This window comes from Eulemur rufifrons, chromosome 15 (genome assembly GCF_041146395.1).
Source record: "Eulemur rufifrons isolate Redbay chromosome 15, OSU_ERuf_1, whole genome shotgun sequence".
Lineage (NCBI taxonomy): Eukaryota > Metazoa > Chordata > Mammalia > Primates > Lemuridae > Eulemur > Eulemur rufifrons.
The window spans coordinates 94,739,079-94,761,398 of NC_090997.1; the positions used below are offsets into that span (position 1 = coordinate 94,739,079).

The 22,320-nt window shown below is 44.9% G+C and overlaps 1 protein-coding gene across 2 annotated transcripts in view; it reads right to left on the reverse strand.

Moving 5' to 3' along the window:
• LRP11 (LDL receptor related protein 11) overlaps positions 1 to 22,320 on the reverse strand; it is a 43,043-nt gene that overhangs the window by 8,133 nt on the left and 12,590 nt on the right. Inside the window, exons 3-5 of one of the 2 annotated variants that reach the window (XM_069487782.1) lie at positions 18,054 to 18,195; positions 13,629 to 13,754; positions 12,715 to 12,927 (exon numbers count right to left, since the gene is read on the reverse strand). In XM_069487782.1, coding sequence (XP_069343883.1) covers positions 12,715 to 12,927; positions 13,629 to 13,754; positions 18,054 to 18,195 — 481 coding nt within the window. Of the gene's footprint in view, positions 1 to 12,714; positions 12,928 to 13,628; positions 13,755 to 17,351; positions 17,360 to 18,053; positions 18,196 to 22,320 lie in introns of those variants that run through there. The other variant, XM_069487783.1, reaches the window with a different exon arrangement.

The following is a 22,320-nucleotide window of genomic DNA, read 5'->3' on the forward strand; positions in this document are numbered from 1 at the left end:
TTCTACTGTGCCACATCTTGGTACTCTAAAAGGACCTGTGCCTGTTGGCCTATACATAGCCAAAAATTTGGGCTTTCTCCATAAACCTCAGCTCGGACAGAATGAGAGAGATGACTGAAGCACAAGCAATTTCTTGCAGCTGGAAAATCAGACTGACCTTCCAGATTGCTTTCTGCTGCTGTCCACCTCACCGTAGTGGCAGAAGCCCCATTCGCCTCCAGAACAGGGAGGGGAGGGAAAGGAAAAGAAGCCAGTGTGACCCTGGTAAAAGAAGGTAGTGACCACCATGGGGAGAAGGGGACAGAGACAGCCAGCTAACAGGTATGGGAGCAAAGTAATCGTCACCTGGAACTTTGGGACCCATGTCCCAGTGGGATGGGGACAGGGAATACTGAACATTAATGACGTGGCTGGTACAGCACTTGGGCCATCGAGAACTTGGACTATTGACCACAAGGCAAAAAATTTCTAGTATGGTGATTTTAACACCTTGGGATTTCAAGGCCCAATAAAAATTGAAAATAATTTCTGAGGCCAATTTAGAGTTGTCAATTTTTATTTTGCCATGGCATTAAAGGAAACAACTATATACTAAGACCTTCATCCTAAACCCCCAAATTATGAAGGATCTAATTACATAAAAAGGACCGGTCTTTAAATTGAACAAATTTAGCCTTATAAAAAACTTACAACATTGTCCTTCTTTCTGTCACTTGCCATGAGTGGATGAAAGCTTAAGGATGGGTGCTGGTCCTTCCACTGGCTGTGGGGCTGGCTGCTCTGAATCCCCTTTTTGCCGCCCTGTCCAAGCCGCCAGGTCAGGGTTTCAAGGCTCTCAACCTGGCCTCTATTCCCAAAAAGCACCCTTCACTTTGGGCAGCCGCAGTGCCCTGCTTCAGTAGTTTCACTCCCGACTCCACTTGCCCACGCAATTAACTAAAACCCTTCTTTCCCACTTACTCAAATTCTTTATGCCCACTCTTCAGAGCACAGCTGTATTTCCATGCCCATCATGTAGCCAGGGCCAACCACCATTAGGCACCGTGGGCACAGAGCCTGGGCTCCGTGGTGCTTTTAGGGGCCACAAAAATGTTTCCATTTAATTTCTTCTAAAATCCTAAGAAAACAACGAATGTTAATAATGAATATGTAATAGTGAATTCAGCCTGGATTATATTCATGGTTATACTGACAAAGCCATAAAATATAATATTTAATTTTCTTTTAATGGAGGAAGGGGCCCATGAAGGCAAAAGTGCCCAGTGCCCACGAGAGTCACAAGGCAGCCCTGCAGACAGCAAACCCTAACTTCCCCAGTGCTCACGGATCTCTTCCTTCTGAGCTTCTAGCACCACCTAGGCAGGGTCTTAGGGGAGCTGTAGCTGCTTCCTGTCTCTGTGGCTAAGAGACAAGGTCCTTGAGCACACAGCAAGGCTTGCTGCATGGCTCAGGGCTGGTTTTCAACTACTAAGTTAAATCCTGGCTTCATCACTTACTAGCTGTGTGAGCTTGTGTGAGTTCTTAACCTCTCTGTGCACCTCAGTGTCTTCATCTATGAAATGGGGATAATGATTTCTACATATCATAGGGTTGTTATTATATAATGACCAAAGGAGTGGAGAGGGATGGGCACTCAATGAGTACTCAGTGCATGAAAATTATTATTATTATTATGATTTTAGAGATAGGGTCTTGCTGTGTTGCCCAGGCTGGAGTACAGTGGCACCATCATAGCTTACTGCAACCTCAAACATCTGGGCTCAGGCAATCCTCCTGCCTCAGCCTCCCAAGTGGCTGGGACTACAGGCATGTGCCACCATGGCAGGCTAATTTTCCTATTTTTTTGTAGAGACGTGGTCTCACTCTTGCTCAGGCTGGTCTTGAACTTCTGACTTCAAGCGATCCTCCCACCTCAGCCTCCCAAAGTGCTAGGATTATAGGTGTGAGGCATTATGCCTAGCCAAAAATTATTATTATTATTTTTAATCAGAATATAGTTCAACCAAATTTTCAGATTTGCAGAACATAGCCAGGACAGTGGTCACCAAGGACTTCTCCAGGTATCTGGATTTTCTTATATGATACCTGATCCCAAGTAAGGTAGTGTGTGTGTATATACATACATATATATATATATATATTTTTTTTTTTTTTTTTTTTTTTTGAGACAGAGTCTCACTATGTTGCCTGGGCTAGAGTGCCGTGGCATCAGCCTAGCTCACAGCAACCTCAAACTCCTGGGCTCAAGCAATCCTTCTGCCTCAGCCTCCCAAGTAGCTGGGATGACAGGCATGGGCCACCATGCCCAGCTAATTTTTTCTATATATTTTTAGTTGTCCAGCTAATTTCCTTTCTATTTTTTTAGTAGAGACGGCGTCTCGCTCTTGCTCAGGCTGGTCTCGAACTCCTGACCTCGAGTGATCCACCAGCCTCGGCCTCCCAGAGTGCTAGGATTACAGGCGTGAGCCACCACGCCCAGCCAAGATTTTGTTATGTATGTTTCTAGTTTAGGAAGCTATAGTACAAATATTGTAAACACCTGCTGGCATAGGAAAGCACTATTTAATACAGAGAAATAATGAAGATCATGAACCTATTTTATTACTTTTTTACTGCTAGTAAACAAACCAGAATGCAATTTTTTGGCCAGTAAATATTTTAAAAGTTTTTTCAAGGATGTGACACTGAGTATATATTTATTTAACCACTGCTTTTATGATGCAAATCTCATGGTGTTGATATCTGAGTATTTTCAATAACATTTTGAAGGTTCAACGTAAGCCTTGCTTAGGTTATTTTCTTATACACTCTCAGCTTCAGTGAATGTTTCTGAGCTTTTGTTTGGTAAAGATATGGAAAAATATTACTGTGTTTTAGAGTTAATGCTGCCTGGTTTTTCCAAATGCCTGTTGCTTATGGTTCTCTAAAAGGAACACAATATTTGTTTTTTAGACGCAAAACACTTGGTCCACCTAGCAGCTGCACACAGAAAACTAGCAGCCCTAACAACAGGCTGGAAATCAAACTACTAAATTACCTAAAAACCACCGTGTAGCACCATTCCATCCCTTTCTTCCTCCCCGCGTCTTACTGCCAGGTTAGCTTAAAAAGGGACTTCTGTGCATTCGGCTTTACTTCCCTCTCCAGTAATAAATGTGGAAGTGGGAAGATAACATGGTTGGCAACTCATGTCCTACTTTTTAAAAATAATGAGCCAGGGCCGGGTACATGGCTCACGCCTGTAATCCCAGCACTTTGGGAGACTGAGGCAGGAGAATCACTTAAGCCCAGGAGTTTGAGACCAGCCAGGGCAACACAGTGAGACGCTGCCTCTACAAAATATAAAAACATTAGCCAGGCATGGTTGCACATGCCTGTAGTCCCAGCCACTCGGGAGGCTGATCCCCTGAGCCCAGACATGTGAGGTTGCAGTGAGCTATGATGGCACCACTGCACTCCAGCCTGGTGACAGAGTGAGGCCCCATCTCTAAAAATAAAAAATAAAAAAATAAATAAGCCAGGAATAAAAACAAAATGCCAAAATTCACCAACTCCCATTTTTTTTCAGACGATTAGCTGGTTTGTCTTTCACCTAACAAAAAACATAAAATATTAATAATTGTTTTCACAATGTTCTCCCCGTCCGTCTCTTTCCAATGAAGATGAGAGCTTGTTCAACCTAATTTTGAAGAGGAACTCAGTACTGGGAACACCACTGCACTGTTTCTAGTTTTTATTTGAATTACTCATCTTACAGACTTGCAGCTCTCTTACTCTGGTTCCCTAGTAAATATCACTGGACTTGAATGCTCTAGCAAAAATTGATATAACAGTAACATTTACTGAGAGACATAAATTACATTTACATACAGTATTTCATGCAATCTTTTTTTTTTTTTTTGAGACAGAGTCTCGCTTTGTTGCCCGGGCTAGAGTGAGTGCCGTGGCGTCAGCCTAGCTCACAGCAACCTCAAACTCCTGGACTTAAGCGATCCTACTGCCTCAGCCTCCCGAGTAGCTGGGACTACAGGCATGTGCCACCATGCCCGGCTAATTTTTTTTTTTGTATATATATTTTTTAGTTGGCCAGATAATTTCTTTCTGTTTTTAGTAGAGACGGGGGTCTCACTCTTGCTCAGGCTGGTCTCGAACTCCTGACCTCGAGCGATCCACCCACCTCGGCCTCCCAGAGTGCTAGGATTACAGGTGTGAGCCACCGCGCCCGGCCACTCATGCAATCTTTATAGCCACACTATGAGATTATGTTAGTATCCTCTTACAGGTAAGGAAATGAAGTTCAAAGAAATTAATTAATTACCTGGTAGCTAATAATTGCTGGTGTCATAATTAGAACACAGGACAGATCTAAAGCAGGAGCTTTCCCACGGAACCATACTGCTCTCAAAATTATAGCTAGTAAGTGAGTTTTGTACACTAAGAACCAAGTCAATAATATATTTATTATATCATAAATTTAAGTGGTTTCCATAGGAAGGTCTTGGACAACGCTCTATTAAGGATGCAGTAGAGAAAATGGTTCACTATACTTGGGGAAAAAACTCTAGGCTTGGAAGTGGGCTCATTTTTTAAAATAATACAAGTTCATTCGGAATCTTTAGTTGTCGAAAATAAAGAGCATTTTCTTAACTGCCCTCATTCCCTGGAGAGAGGAAGACGGTACGTAGGAAGTGGGAGAGATTGCGTGTTAGTGAGCGGGCAAGGTGCACAGACTTCTGCAGGCACAGACACCATGGACCCTAGAATTACCCAGGGGACCTTGCCCTGCCTTCTGAATATTCAAAATATGAATTTCTGCTTTTTACATTTCATGAAAGAATTCACTGTAATTTCCCAGACTGCCTGATTCACTTTTCCTAGACTTCAGCGTATGGAATGCCACAGAGAAATGCTTCACTTCCAAATATCCAATCACAGGTTCTAACCAGTGTGGCAAATCAGAGCAAAACAAAACAATTGCATCACTTGCTTTTGCAAATAATCCTTTTTGGCAATGATCCTTCTAGAAGAGTTAATGTCATAGTAAATTATTTTTCCTCTCTTCTGAATGACCTGTTATATATGTTTACCATGAGTAGCCACACATTCACAGAGGGATCTGGCAGCTGGATGAAAGTTGTTTTAATTTCACTTTCAGTCGCCATTGAACATGCAAGCATGCTCTGGAAGAAAGTTGGAAACACCAGCTGGGAAAGTGGCTACCATATGGGCCTGCATTCCAGAATGCTCTGCAGCTTCCTGTGATCGCCGGCTACACCAGCCCAACAAACACAGACACCAGCATTGTCCTTTCTTGCTGCTCAGTGTAGATCACACCATACGTCTACAAAGTAGATAAGAGGGAGCTCTCTTCTTGGCCCGCCTGCCTCCTTACACCAGAAATGTTATTTAGGCCTCATCATAGCCATAAAACTCCTCATTGACATTCTCTTTGCTCATTTTCATTGCAGTACCAGTAGGCTTTGGAAAAGCCTCTACAACTTGTCTAAAATTAGTTAAAAAGAATTCTAACTTCATTCATCATCCTTTCTCCATTAGTGAGGACAGGATAATAAAAATGTCACTATTTACAAATACATTTGTATTTGCCTATAGGATAGTGTTTTGAACCTAACAGAATGCGGGGGCTAGTCAACTAATTTCTAGACAAAAATGTACCACGTCATTTGTTTAAAACCAAGTGGCTCCTGGGCAATGACCCACATGTGGGCCAGGGATTACAAAATAGAACTTTATGCAGTAAACTACTTTGAATAGTTACTACTTATAGTAGTAAACTATCTATAGGTAGTTTATGCAATAAAGTTATTGTATAACTAAGTTTATGCATAAACTAAATTGCATAAAATAAGTTTATTGCATAAAATACCTATAGATTTCAAATAATAAAAGTCACGTAATCTCCATTACAATCCACAAACTTGCAGACTGAGACCTTGTAGAGGGTAGAAAACCACCATCTCTAAGTGCCTCAGAATAGTGGGGTATGCTTGATGGCATCTGCTGATTACAGCTAAATGACATTTTCAAAAGTAGTAGGTCAGTGAAGGAGGCTATACTCTCCTCAGAATAATTTCATGGAAATAACCATTTGAGTATCCTCATTTGTGGTAAGTGAATTTCCTTTAGCTGGATCTTCCAACCACCTGAGCATCTGTCTGGGTGCTGGCGCCATGTTGGAGCATGACAGGCTGTTTGGATGTTCTGCCTGGCACGCATCAACACATTCAAACTACCTTCCCAGAAACGTGATCTTGCAGCTTCCAAATAGCTTCTCAGTAAGAAAAGGGACAAACACAATGAAGAAATGAAATACCCGTGAAAAATCTAGGGCATGTGAAAAAAAAAACCTTTAAAAATCCTTTATAAGGAAGGATGTCCTCTCTGAACAAAACACCTTCTATAATAACACAAAGGTTGAAGTTGCTCACTCTAGTTAGCTCTGGAGATAAGTGAAATGAAGCTTTGGCATATTAAGCAAGCAAACCTATGAAAATGCAGGCAGAAGACCACATCTCCACATAGAAACCACGCATGCTCCTAAGTCCACGCTTCCATCCAGTTCCTTAAAGACTCTGGCTGACCTGCTAGACATGAATTCTCATTTCCAAACAACAGATTCCATTTGAATGAGGTTACAACACTACTTCTCTAGCACCCTGCAGGGCTGAAAACCAGATTTCTTTCCTCTGGCTAGGTCTGATATAAGAGGATAGCCTTGTTATTGAATGACTTGGACCACAGAGAACAGGCCCTACAGCTGAAACCACATCCGACAACAATTCACCCATTGTGCCATGACATGCTGAGCAAACACCAGCAACACTGGACTTCTGTGCTCCTCCTGGCTGGTGGCTCTGAGCGTACTGCGTGTGTATTCACTTGTGTAACCAAAGACTTACCCATACCCTTCATTTTATCCTTAGTAACAGGTTTGGAATAAATCCTCAAGAGTGGGATAATTGGGTCAAGGCATACACAGTTGTAAAGCTTCAGAAACTGCCTTCTGGGAGACCACACTGATTTTATTCCCACCAGAAGTATATGAGATTTGTTTCTCATACACTCTTAGAAATATTATTATATTTTTTCATCTTTGTCAATGTGAAAGATGAACAACCGCATCTCATTGCTTTGTATACCACATTATTTGTATTAACCTTAATATTTCGTTAACAGTTAACACATCTTCAATGAGCTAAGCCTCACTTATCCTCACCACATGTCTGTAAGGCAGGAGGCAGAAGTACATCTAATTTGTTCATATTCATTGTACCAGCTGATGAGCCTTATAAAACCCAGGCACATGTCATGAACAATAAGGTACTTTTAAATCTGTTTATGTTAGGCTGAATCTTTACCTCAGGTGAAGTCAGAGACTGGGGGCTCTAGTCTGGTTGGCTTAAGGACAGCTGCTGTCCAAACAGAAACTACATGCTGTGAGGGCTCTTTCTAACATTTTCAAAGTTCCTTTCTTCCAACTTTCTTCATTCCTAGACTTCCAAAAATTATGGTTTTTCTTTTTTTGACAACATAGATGAACCTGGAAAAATTATGTTTTTTGTTGAATATTTGATAACCCATGAAAATGCTCATGAACTCAGAGAAAAATAAAAGTTTTACAAAACTATTATCTTGGTTTTGTTAAAAATGAATAAATATGCATGCGTGTGTGTAGAATTAAAAGTAACCAGAAGAAAATGCAACAAAATGTTAATGGTGAGTTTGGCTAGATGATTTTAATTTTCTTCTTTGTATTTTTTTTTTATTTTATGAATTTTCTACAGTAAATCTGTATTACTTTAATATTTAGAAAAACCCTCAATATGCTCTAAATGTAACTGAACATCTGATCACTCTGCATCTGTGAAATGCCATTCTTTCCATCTTCATAGCCACGGCCAAAGGCTTATTATCAAAAAGGACAAAAACAGAGATTGCAAATACATTGGAAACTGGGTGCCGACTCCCATCAACTGCTGGTGGCAGCCTGGAGCATTATTTTCAAAAGAATTCTAAGGCTGAGTCCACACTCCCCAGGGGACCAGTGCTGTGATGACTGAGCGACACCTAGCACAGGTAGGGATTGATAGGGTGGAGTATAGGGTCAGGCTATTTGTCATTCCTGAATCAGAATCAGGGCTGGACGGCACCTTGGAGGTCATCTGGTTGGTGTCCCTTATTAACAGATGAGGAAACTGAGGTCCAGAGATGTGAAGCAACTTCCTGGAAGTTCTAAAGGCAGAGCCAAGACCAGAACCTAACTAAAGTTCTCTACCCTCAGCTAATGTGTTCATGCTCAAGTGGGCCTCTCTGCCACAGTGACGTAGCAAGAATTCATCCATCCTCTGAGAACACAGTTCTCTCTGTCAACTCTTCACCCCTTCAGAAGTCCTGCCAAAGACACCTGGTCTCCCCTGACTCTGCTTCTTAGGTGGTGGTTGTCTTCTCCATAGAAACCTACATGGAGAAAACCTCCTAAACCAAGTAACAAGGCTTGGATGCAGTGACTGATCTGCCCAGTAGGTGGCAGTTCCAACAAGGAATGGACCAAAGCAGGCATCTGAAGTGGACTTAACCCAAATGGTCAAAAAGAAAAGCCACTGATAGAATTCAGAGTTTTGCAAACATATTTGTATGGAGGCACTTAAGATCTACAAAGTAAATGAAGTAACAAAATACAAGATTGGAAGAAAATATACCAAAATATTAAAATTAGTTTTCAATAAAGGGTGGTATTTTAAGTCATTTTCCTTTTTTAATTATTTTGCATCTTCCATCTTACACAATAAACAAAAATTTTTCACAATAAAAGTCATTAAAATAGTGACAGATGATTTCAATAAAATGTATGCAGAGTTCGAGTACCGAAAAGACATCTACAAAAGCATTTGGAAATGTGATGATCTGTATTTCTGTCTCATGTCACATAATCGTGCAAATATTAGTATGTAAAAAAGAAATTTAAAATGATGGGATGCTGTAAGACTTTAGTAGTGTGAATGTGTTTAAAATCTTATTAGCCTTATTAAAAAACAAAAAATGACATACTCAGTTAAATCGGACACATAACACTGAATTACTAGCACACGCAACCATTTTGAGATGACATATCTTTACATTCATCCTTATGTTCACTTGCTTAGGGTGAAGCGGACTTACATAAATGTGGGGAGCGGTCTAGGCCTCCTAGTGTATCCGCCCAGGACATGCATAGTCAGGCCCTCCACCTATCCCTGTGGGACACGCCTGTGGGACACACCTATCCGGGGCTATAAAAGCAGCTTGCATTTCCTGTTCGAGGTCTCTCGCCATGTAACTGTTGTAGGTGCCTCATTAAACTACTGCTGGAAGAACTCCAACTGGTCGTGTCGTACTTGCTGGCAACTGCGGCGCGACAAGTGGTGCCGAAACCCGGGAACTCTTGCACCAGGCGGAGACGACCTCATTAGAGGTGAGTTCAGAACCACAGTAGTTGAGGTAGGGTCGGACCCCCCCCCCCTGAGAGTGCTTTGATATGGGGAATTCCCCGAGCGCCCAGCTGCTCCGTGCTCTACAGGAGCTTTTGGCTGCACGAGAGTTGAAAATCCCCGAGCGTGTCTTACGGCATTTTATGCAGGAAGTAGATCGTGTGGCACCATGGTTTCTCCACTCGGGCTCTTTCACCGTTCCGAGCTGGGATAAATTAGAGAAGGACCTTCGCTGTGCCCATGCTACTGGGCCCCTTCGAGAGTGCGTCCTTCCTATTTGGGCATTGGTGCGCACCTGCCTAGAGGACTCTCCTTGTAGTATTCAAGTGCAGCAGGGGCAGCAGGCTCTGAGTGACTATCAAGATAGCATGTCAGAAAGGGATAAGGGTGGTCCGGACCGGCCGGGGCGTTCGAGAACCCGGTCGGAAGAAAAGCGGGGAGCCGCCCGCAAGGGAGGGCGCTCAGGAAGGCGACGGGGACGCCCGTTGCCCGGCCCGTTATCTAGGGAGGACATGGCTTGTAAAATGGCCGCCCTCCGTCTGTCTTCTTCTTCTTCTTCCTCTTCTTTGTCCCGCTCTTCTTCCTCGTCTCGCGAGAGGGAGGCGGAGCTTTCTCCAGCCGATAAGGCGGACTTGGAGGAGGCGGCGGCGGCGTATGAGGCGGAGCGTTATCGCCCGCCTCCGTATGCCTCCGCCCCTCCCCCACCAGTTGATGGCGGGGGAGGTACATCTTTCATGTCCGACCGGGTTCGGAGAAAAGTCAGCCAGTGCTTTCCTATACTTCCCGGGCCTTTCAACAATTTTGCCGCCGTCTCGGCGTTACCCATCGCACTGGCTTGCCCTATAACCCCCAGGCCCAGGGCATTGTAGAACGCGCCCATGGCACAATCAAAGTCTACTTACAAAAACAAAAGGGGGAGGCTGGGGCTTTGGGCGGTGGCAGGTCTCCCAAATCTGCCCTATCTCTTACTCTATATACTTTAAATTTTTTGCTGCTGGATGACCGTGGTCGCTCGGCGGCAGATCGCCATGTGGATCCTGGCCCCCCCCTTTCCGAGTGGGTGATGTGGAAAGATGTGCTTTGTAATCAATGGAAAGGACCGGATCTGATTCTCAGCAGATCCAGGGGAGCTGTTTGTGTTTTTCCACAGGACGCCCCGGACCCTATCTGGGTTCCGACACGCCTCACCCGACGCCTCAGTCATCCTGCTGCTTCCTCGCCGGCTCCTGACGACGATGCTGTTGTGGCGGATTCTGCTTTCCCTGACCATGACCCTCCTCGCCCTGGGAGTGCTGTCCAGGGCGAAACGTCGTTGGGCCATCCTGCCTGTATTCCCGAGACCCCTGCCGGTGTCTCATGATTCGCAGATATTCCCCCGGTTCTTTATTACCAATGCTTCCCTAGGACTTCCCTACCTCCCGTGGTCCAACGAGTCTGGAGCGGTTCCCGGCAATGAATCCTATATCCTTGCTGGGTCCTTGTGCTTTACTACCAGTATCCCGACTAACGGCAACCTGTCCTGTATACTTCTTGCCAACCAGACGGGTGCTTGGGTGGACCGGCCGCGTCCCCGCAACGGGACCTTTGCTAATGGGACTTTTGTGACAGGGATGTGGCCTGCGTTACACAAAACTGAACATTTGAGACCGCTGCGTCAGGCGCTCAGTTTTCCAACGTGACCTTCGGTCCCACGCCTGTTTGTCTCTGGCCTCCATTCATCTGGATTGTGGCCCGCCTGGAAAACCATACGGCCACCCTTAACTGCTCAACCGTAAACTGCACGTATACACGTTGCTGGAATGCCTCAATCGCGGCGGCGGGCGCCGTACAAACGGCACAGGTCCTAAATAACCTGTCAGCAACGGTAGCAACTGCCTTGGACACACAAAGCTCTATCAACTCACACCTGGCGGGAGGGATTATGCTCCTAAATCAACGTGTGGACTTGGTTCAAGAACAGGTGGACAGTTTGGTACAGCTCGCCCAGCTTGGTTGCGAGCGACGACTGCCGGGATTGTGTATTACTTCGATCCCATATTCTAACCTTTCCCAGGCGGCCAATCTCTCTAAAGAGCTTTCTCGGCTGTTACAGGGCTCTTGGTCTGCCAATTTCTCCAAGCTAGCCACTCAGTTACAACTAGAAATCACCCATATTAATTCTACCCGGTTAGATCCTATGCTTACTGATGGCCTCCTCCCCACCTTTTTGTCGCTTCTACACGGGGTTCGGGAATGGGCAGGTCTTGGATCCCTGGGCCTGCTGGGATGTCTTGCTTTTTGGCCTCGTGTTCTGGATGCTCATGCATGTCCGTTGGCAGCAACAAAGGGATCGAGTGGTTATGGCTCAAGCCTTTGCTGCCCTTCATGAGGGCTCTCCTCCTGGAGTGTGGATAAGCATGTTACATACGGACGGCAACTACCGCTTTTCCCCTTGACAGCATGGCGTGGCCCTTGCACCCCGAGGGCTTGTCCCCATTGCACCGGGAAGGGCGCGCGACCCCTGTTTTGTGGTCAGCCCTTGCACCTTCATGAGCTCTCGCTCATTGCACTGAAGAGTGGTGACCATACGCCCCTTGGTGAACTGTGACCCTAGATCCGGACTGGGGCTTCCGTTCACCATGAGGCAAAAACAAAAGGGGGAGCTGTGGGGAGCGGTCTAGGCCTCCTAGTGTATCCGCCCAGGACATGCATAGTCAGGCCCTCCACCTATCCCTGTGGGACACGCCTGTGGGACACACCTATCCGGGGCTATAAAAGCAGCTTGCATTTCCTGTTCGAGGTCTCTCGCCATGTAACTGTTGTAGGTGCCTCATTAAACTACTGCTGGAAGAACTCCAACTGGTCGTGTCGTACTTGCTGGCAACTGCGGCGCGACACATAAATACACAGAGTTTATGCTGTTTCATCTCAAAATAACTTAAAATTTAACATGTAGAGAATTGGTTTCCTTAGCTAAATGTTAAAACTTCCTGACTCTTATTTACAAATAAATGCATCGTTACCTCTGGAGTATGTGTATATGTATGAATGCATTTAGTAAGTAAGTGTCCTTTATATTAGCACAAATATCAGGGTTTTTTTTTCTTTTTGGCCAAATTCTTAATTTCAACTCTCTTCTTTCTTTTAAGATACTTCCTTAACACTTTTCAAATATAAACTTAATTGTAAGCCAAGTTTAGCTACAGAAAACAAGGCTCTTCATGGAGAACCTGACCCAAGTCCTCACCTGGCATCATAGGAATTACTTGACTTGCTGGTCCCCAAAAGGCAGAATGATTCCTCTTCTCTGTGTTCGATAATGCAGGTGGCTGGTTGGGGGCAGTGGCTTTCTGGAACTTCTCCAAAAAGGAGTCCCCCCCTGCCTCTTCACTCAGTCCTGTGGTTCTTGGCTGGGCAGGACTCGTTGCCGTGTGGGTCACCGTCTTTCGGTCAAGGCCCACTAAAGCATGAAGAGCTACTGTTAGTTGCTGGATTTCTTTTCTGAACTTTAAAACCACTGTATTTGCAGTCGATTCAAAGTCATGGATATTTGGGAATAATAACCCGCCCGTCTAAGACATGTCAGAGCCCCATAAAAAACTATTCTCTCTAGTTTTCAAGTAGGTAATCAGTTCTTCCAATAATTAGCTTTTCTAAGTATCCCCCCAAAAGAAATGGACAAGACAAAACTTAAAACCTAAAGTTTTGAGACTCTTCATCCTTCCTCAAAGCTGTACTTCATTAAACTTTCGGCAGCTCTTCTTCCTTGGGTTGCACTTTTATGTGTGTGACATTGTAAGAATTACAGCTCAGACTTAGCCACACCCTAGTAAGTCATAAAATCTTCTAAAAAAATTATCAAAAGGAAACATTCACTCACTTCAGTTTTTAGAAAAAGCATATGCTATACAACATTTTTAGGATGGAAAGAATCTTTGGAAAATTGAAAACAAATTTTACAACAATTTCCCAAAAATTTGACATTTGCAACTCAGACTAGAGACCTGTAGTGAATTCTCATTTAAGGCATAGCTTTTCCACATAAAGTTACACCTACCACCAACCAGAGGAACAACACCGAGTTTGCATTTTATTCTGAGAATGCAAACCTCCCTACTCCATTCCTTCCAGCCCCAGCCTGACAAGGCGACGATGACTCACGATTTTGGCAGAAGTCTTCATCGGACCCATCGGGACACTGTGGCACTCCATCGCAAGCCAGCGTGATGTCAATGCAGCAGCCGTTGTCACAGAAGAAGTGGTAGCGGGAGCAAACATGCAAACACTCTGTTTGTAAAGAAGTCTGGAGTCACAGGAGTGCAGGGAAGGTTAAGACTTCATTAAGATAAACAGAGACTGAGGGATGATAACATGCACTTGCGTAAAGAGATGCAGATAAGGAGGAAAACCTGACAGTTTGAGCTCAGGTTCTGGAGAGGCTGCAGGGCCCTTCTTGAGCCTCCCGGCTTAATTCTCAGGACTTCCCAGGGGCCATTCTCCAAACCACACTGCATAAGAGGTGGGAGCCCCGAAGCAGCAGCTCTGGTCTTCTCCATACACTCCTGCCTCCTCCCTCCGTTGTCCTACTCTGTTGTCCCACTCTGCACTCATGCCTTCCCCCCATCGCTGGGTGCTCTTCCTCTGGCCATTTATTGGTGTTACTGTCCCACCCCAATATGGCACTTGGCTGGCCATCCCTTATCAGAGACACGATTTTACGTATGCTATGTCCTGCATTCTTGTTTTCTAAGAAATCATTTTCATGGAGATTAACTTTCTACTACTGAATCCTATTTGTTGACTACCATAACATCCCTGCTGCTGGAGAGAATACAGAGAATCTTTAGCTGCTGGCTGGCATGAATTCGTTTTCATGCAGTGATGGCATTGCCTCCCCTTTGGAGCTCTTAGATTTTAATTTGCAATGTAATTCATAGGAGCTACAGATAGCTTCTTGAAAGGCATTTGCCCTCCCGCTTGATTAAACCAACTTTATTAGACTTGGCTCCAAAAGGATGGGGTGACAGTCTGGTACTGGCAACACAGACTAAAGGTATGAGGCTAGAAGTAGGTCCCAAGGAGTTCCACAACTTTACAGGGACAGAATGGACTAGAGAATTCACTTAGGAACATGAGACAGTGGCAAATTAGATGATACACCATCAAGAACAAAAGTCTGAGCAGTCCACACATCCAAGTGAAAACTCGGATACATATTTTATTGGAAAGCAGTTAAATCAATAGGGTTGGAAAAGGAGTCCGTGTGGGTGCAAGGCCATTTGAAGGTATCTTGATCCAGGAGGAAAACAGGGTAAAGAAAAGAAATGGTGGTAGAAACTCTTGAGGAAGGAGGGGAAGTAAAGAGCCTGCAGCTGTGGCTGAGAACTGGGGCCTGAGAGGAGAGTCGGCTCCAGCCACCGGGTAGAGAAAAAGGGGAAGGGGAACTCTGAACATCACGCAGGATACAGTTACTTGTCACATTCCTTAAATTCATGGCCTAAAAATCTCAACGATCTCGAAGTTTTAGTTAGTCCTTGGTAGTTTTGGAAAGCAGAGCCATATTTGTAATTTTTCTATTTCTGGATTAGCAGCCTCCAAACTTTTTAAACTATGCATCCTGATCAATAATATACTGTTGAACTGGTATCTCTAATTTATTTATAACTAATATTTATGTACTACTGTACTAACATGTTGTATAGCCTATAAAATATATTGCAAACTTTAAGGAGAAAATTTAAAATTAATAAAAATATAAGTTCTAGTGTCTTTTTTCCTACCTTAAAAATGTCTTGAACATCTCGGGGCCATCCTATTTGGAGACTGCTGAGTTAGATCATATAGGCAGTGCTTGCTGGCTTGCTATTTGAATAGATTATTTTTTCTAAACATGCAAAGAAGTTCAAAATGTCAACATATTCAAAATTGAACAAAATTGTTATCAAGCAGGAATCCCCATTTGTCTGGTTAGCCTAGTAGGTGCCACCCTAGGTTACCTTAACAGCTGGGTCCTTGATCGTAAGATCAATACATATAAGAGGGGAGAGAAACACCTCTCTACCCCACCTCTGTTTCTCAGTGTCTCCCTGTGGTATTTTATTAACTTTAATTCACAGCATGTTATTCCAACATAACCAGTAAGTGATTCCAGATAGCACTTAGTATGACACTGATTCTTTTTTATTTTCTATATAAAGTTATACACACAAGATATCTACCCAAGTGGCCATTCAGTAATCAAAAGTGATCCATACCACTTTCTGCCATTTCAAATACATTTTAGTATCCTCTTGGAAAAGGGCCAGATATTTAAGCTGGCAATTTACCTTTGGAGCCTAGCTGGCCTGAGTAAATAAGCCAGGGCAAATGAGTGGCTGGTAAGGTGTTAGCCCTTCCTCTCTCCCAGGCACCCAGGCTGTGCAAAAGCCATCCTTTTCTAACTTCTGTGGGAAATTAGAAGGTAGTTGTGTTTTCCGCACATGAGCACTTTCCTCCCAGAGTCAGCACTTGACTCAGTCCCTGCCTAGGGGAGCCCCATACCCAGGGGAGAGCCCTCTGGGTGCACAGTCCTACTGGTGACCCCACCTGTGGTCCTGGTGACATATCCTGTGAATAACTGGTGACTCTCCTGTGCAGCTGCAGTGACCCACCTGGGCCGGGCTGCACAGACTTGGGTGTCACTGGTGCAGGAGTGGGCGGGAGCTGGGTGTCTGGCTCTTCCATGTGCAGCTACCCCTCCTTCCTCACAGTAAACCTAAACCTTGGCTGGACAGAGAGTCATCAGCCAAACATATTTCTAATGCTACTTACGTAAGTCATCAATTTTTCCAAGTCCTTAGAATGCTATAATCTTTAACTCCTTGTAAACCTTCATTTCCAGTATGCATACTGAGCTCCGTTTTTGGTGGAAGACTAGAGCCTCTCGTATTCCAATTCTTTTATCCTGACTCTTCAAACTGCTGGCTTAATTAGCATCCAGATACTGAATAGTGAATACTGACTGTTCAAAACTGTCAGAGACGTGTGGGTTTACTAGAGCCATGGCTAGCGACTGCAAAGCTTTGTGAGACTGTAAGCTACAGGAGGACAAGAACCATCCCCACTGAGTGCACCACTCATCCTCAGTGCCTGGCACGGTTCCTGCACACTGCAGATGCTAAGAAAATCTCTGCTGACTAACTCGATCTACAAGTGTACCACATCTCAGCACCTCTCCAGAATGAATTATGAGGGCGTTTCCCTCTGCAATGTCACAATATCTTTAGTGCTGCCAAGTTCCATATGATGGCTATTTTTAAAACTTTGATGAGCTAATATTAGAAATGCAGATGTTTGGGAAGGCAAGAAACATAGATGAACGAAACAAATAAGTTTCACACTGTGCAACAGAATGTGAGAACCATCACATATATTTAAAATTATTAGTAATCTGTGTAAATGTCATGAAAATTTTTAAGTAGTGCTTTTAAATTGACATCTGTACTTTGCATATTTTAATTTATTTTATTTATTTATTTTTATTTTTTTGTAGAGGTGGGGTCTCACTATTGCCCAGGCTGGTCTTGAACTTCTGGCCTTAAACAATCCTCCTGCCTCAGCCACCCAAAGTGATAGGATCATAGGTGAGAGCCACCACAACTGGCCAAAAATCTACTCTTACAGCAATTTTGAAATAGACAATACATTATCAATAACTACAGTCACCATGCTGTGCAATAGATCACCAGAACCTATTCCTCCTATCTCCTTAAAACTCTGTACCCTTTGACCAACATCTCCCCTTTCCCCTTCCATGCCCCCACCTTGCTACTCTCTACTTCTGTGAGTTCGACTGTTTTAACTGTAGTCCTTAGCTGCACTCTTTGAACACACATATCAAACAGATCATCCATCTTTAAATAAAATCTCCTCCTGGGAGAGGCAGATGATTGTCCTTTATGAAGGCAAGTCCCAGAAAGATGGACTGTCCAGAGGGCCCAGTAGCTCACACAGTCCATTCTCATCCCCTGGGGACTCCCTTCACCCCCACCCAGCAGTGTCAACTTAACCCCAAACACAGTGGAACCTGTTTTTGTTATTGTCTTATTATTAAAGACTCTCTCATTCAACAACACCCAAAAAGAAAACAAAACAGCCCGTGTGTGGTGTGCAAAGCTAGAACACAAAATGCCAATCCAACACCACCCTGCCAGAATGGGGTAACCCAGGGTGGCACCTAGGGTTCCAGCTGGCTACTGAGAATGCGTGGGAAGGAATCTCTCTCTTTTTTTTTTTTTTTTTGAGACAGAGTCTCACTCTGTTGCCCGGGCTAGAGTGCTGTGGCGTCAGCCTAGCTCACAGCAACCTCAAACTCCTGGGCTCAAGCAATCCTTCTGCCTCAGCCTCCCGAGTAGCTGGGACTACAGGCATGTGCCACCATGCCTGGCTAATCGTTTTCTATATATATTTTTAGTGTCCAGATACTTTCTTTCTATTTTTTTTTTAGTAGAGATGGGTTCTCGCTCTTGCTCAGGCTGGTCTCGAACTCCTGACCTTGAGCGATCCTCCCACCTCGGGCTCCCAGAGTGCTAGGGGAATTTCTCTTACCTCCCGTGGCATAAGCTGTGGTAAGCACTGTCACCGACACGTTGTCAGAGCTTCTTTGCCCAGCAGTGTCGGTCACGGTCAGCTGGAAGATGTATGTTCCTTCCTGTAGGTGGGACAGCTTCAGGGTCCCCGATTGAGGCACCTGACACATAGATGGAACACATCATGTTTAGCGAGCAGATATGAGCATGGAGTCCAACATCACCCTGAACTGACATTTGTGTCCCTGGAGCAGTCCCAGGACCTGCCTCTCCACTCTGCTCTGTGAAGGCTGAACGCTAAATCGCACGCTATTTTGGCAGGTTGGCCTCACCTTGAATTTACCACTTCCAATTGTCCTCCGCACAACTCCACACTTAGTCCCTAGTCCCTTCCTTCCCAGCAGGCGGCCTCACTGACTTCAAGGAGAAAACCCACCACCCACCTCCTCCTGGTAACAAACCTGTACCACCATCACTTCCTTCCAGCAGCCCGAACGGAGGAGCTGTCTGTCCCTCTCGCATCCCCACCACCCCCCTCCTTCTAGCCCTTGGCCTTTCTTTCTACAACTTTTAGAACACTGACCCATCAACTCATCTCTCTTTAGAATGGCTCTGCTATTACTATGCTCAAGCTTCTCTCATCCTAAAAAACAAATTAAAAAAAACAACAAATACAAAATTCTCTAAGCGCCAAGGCCTCTCCAGCCAAGCTGATTTCCTTTCCATCTCCACTAACTTCCTGAAGGGGGTGGGGGCGGCCCCACCACTCCCCTGAGACTGTGCCGGCAAAACTCACTCATCCACCTGGCAAAAGTCACCTCATTGTCAAAGACCAATAATACTTATGTGTCTTTTATAAAAAGGATTTTTTAACTGGCCCTCTTACTGCATCTAGCAACGTTGGCCACTCCTGTCTTTGAAACTCCCTGCTTCTGTGGCCTGCCTTTCTGAGTTCGCCCAACCACTCTTTGCAGATGCCCTCACGGACTCCACTTCTGCTCACTCCCTACTCCAGGCCTCCGTCCTCATCCTCTGCTGTCCTCACGCCATTTGCAGGCAGCTTCCTGACCATGGCAAGAGCAACAGCTTCCAAGGCCCAATTTTGTGGTGTGATTTTGGGAGTCATTCCTGGATACAGCCTTAAGATTGTTTCTTCAGGTCTCCTAATGATTCTGTGAACAGTTTAATATCCTATTGTTTTGTTTTGTTTTTTCAAATTCCTTTCTGCTTAAATGAACTAGTCTGGATATTGTTCTCTGCAAAGCAGTGCTGACAATTATACATTCTATGACACTGATGCACTAATGGACTTCTGAAATTACAGAGGGTGGCACTATTATAACAATTATCTGCTTGCTTATTTATGAAATCCTAGAATTTAGACTAACCTTGGCTTAAGGATTTGTCAGCACTACGTATACTCACCAGCAGAATGCTTTATAATCATTCAGAAGCAATATAATGAGATACAGCGGTTGTCATGTTTTACACTGCTTAATCATCACCCGGAGCTCTAGTTAAGGTAGGGATGTCAGGGCCTTAGTCTTGGAGTCTGAGTCAGTGATCTGGGCCTCTACACTTGCCAAGCCCACTCAGGTGATCCGCTGATCACACTGGAAGGGACACTGCTGACATGGTAAGACAACAGGCACTGGCATCCAACAGACCTGGGTGTGAATGCTAGCCCTACCACGTACCAGCTGTGTGACCACGTACAGGTCACTTACCCTCTCTAAGCCTCAGTGTTTTCATATGTAAAATGTAAGTAATCATAGTACCCACCTTACGAGGATCAAGTGAGACAACTCATTAAAAAGAGCTTAACATAGGGCCCAGCATAGTAAGTACTCAAATATATGCACTGTCTCCTTTGTCTCCACTGGTTGGCTCTCATCTCAAGCTGACACTGCCCAGTTAGTTTTTATAGACAGGGCAATGAAACGTCAGTAAAGTGACTTTCATTTTCTTAGACAGTGACAGAACTGAGGCCTCCAGTTATTAATATAGTAAAGTCTACATTGGCCTGCAAGCTGTCCATCACTCTCCCTGCAAAAGCTTTAGGCTGGCAAGCTGGCAAAGACAGACACCTGTCCTTGGCTGTTTATTTCAAAGAGATGTTAAACAGCGTTCACTGCCATGCTGTTTCATCACCTCCAGCCCAACTATACTGAGAGGGCACTAACAAAGGTCACTTATGTGAGTGCCAAAATACTGAGGGTAACAGAGAGAGAGTGCTACTGACAGTAAGATGACTTCAAAAGGACCTAGAGTGAGCAATTGATCCTAGAACTCAGAACACACTGAGATGAAAGTGGCAGTCATTCTGAGAGCCACAGGGAAGATCAGAGAGTCAGGTAAGTAAGACTTAAAATGAGATAGGAACTGTGGTTTGCGACCTCAGGGTTGTACACGGCACCTCCTCTCTTTCATATTTCAAATTCAATCCCTCAGGAAATCCCACTGCCTCTACCTCAAAACCACACCCAGAATTTGACCACTTCTCACCGGTCCATGGTTACCACCCGGATCTGAGCCCACCCTGTCTCTTGCCTGGGTCACTGTGATGGCCAAGAGACCTGAGCCCTGGTGGGATCAGGGCCTGGTGCCCCCTTTCTTCTGGAAACCTTCCCTTCCACCTCCATCCGCAGTGAGGGAAGGGTCAGTTATGACCTCTCCCTGTGGCCACAGGGGCACCAGGGCTGAACCAAGGAAAAAGTCTTAAAGCATGGAGCTGCCTAAGTGGCCGTGGCAGCCTCTGACTCTCTTTTTCTCTGGCTCAGAATCAGGCAGGCCTTGCTGGGTGGTGGCAGTGCAGCAGGCTACACCATCATTTACTGCGTCCTGGGACTTAGGAACACAGGGGAACATGGTTGCAAACAATGAACATATTGGAATGTGTCCTCGTGAGGCCTTGCAGCCTCAGTCGAGTACAGTGCTTTGACAGAGCAGCTCTGTCCCAGCTGGTCTGCCTGAAGACAGATAGGAAGCCCTGGGCTGCCGAGGGGCTGCCGAGGACCTGCGTGTGGGACGGCAGCGGAGGGGGAGACTGCAGGCCTGACTCAGAGCAGGCACCTGCAAGGCATGTGTGACAGAGGAATGCTGAGTCATGACCAGCTTCTGAGCATGGCCATCAGGGTGAAGCAGAGAGGAAGTTAACACAGATTTGAAAAAGACCAAGAAAGGCTTGGGGCTGGGGGCTGGAAGGGCCATCCACAGGGAGACAGACACCCCACCCGGGACCTGTGCCAGAGCTCTCTGCAAGGAGAGTGAGTCACTGCAAGGAGAGTGAGTCACTGGGCTTCTGGACATCAAAACTCCGCATGGCAGCATGGAACAAAAATTCTACAGGCCTGGGAACCAATGGGAAGCCTTTTCCCAAGGCTTGGGCGGGCAGGACAGAGCATCCCTGGGCAAGGGGCCAATCCCTCCACGGGGACTTCGCATGCTGCCCCTCCTGCCTGCCCGGGAACCTCCTCCCTGACACAGCAAACAATGGATCTAGATGCAGACCATAATAATCACCTTCAGCCTCCCGAGTCCATTCAACTTTAGACCTATTCAGATTAAATACCCCTTCCCCATCTCTTCTTATTCATTTAGCTAACAAAAACTGTCTTTCCTCAAAATCAGGTATTTGGAATACATAGAGCTGTAAGATGGATGCTTTCCCCTCAAGGGCCCGGCTGACCCTTCTAGACATTTTCTCACATTAATATGACACTGGAGAGAGGATTTCAAGTATTTCACAAACATGTTCCAAGGTTCAGGATAAAACAATGTAAATATATATACATGTACACAACATACTTAATTTGTAACTTGGAGAGAAACATGACTTACATTTAATAAAACAAGGAGTTTCTAATTGCTGCCTGAGATCTCCATTCAGCAGTCACAGAGCCTTTGGTGGTTGGCCTCTGGCTAAATCAATGCATGACCCAGCCTGCTTTTCTGACTCAACCCTGTCTCCCTAGCTAGGAATTCAGGGGCTACGAATACATGTTTGAGCTTTACATATATACATACACACACACACACACACACAGGGTAATATACACACACATACTTACCATTGTATACACCTAATTACAAAATAAGTGTGGCTTATCTATTTTAAAAAATTATGTATAGCAGGTAGGCCAGGGTGCAATTGGTTTTGATTTAATAACGAAATCATTGGTGTAAACAATATCCATCCTTTAGTAAGCTTCCTTATGTATGGTATTCTGAAATCACTGCTACAGACTGTGTGCCCCCAAAATTCCTACGTTGAAACCTAATCCCCA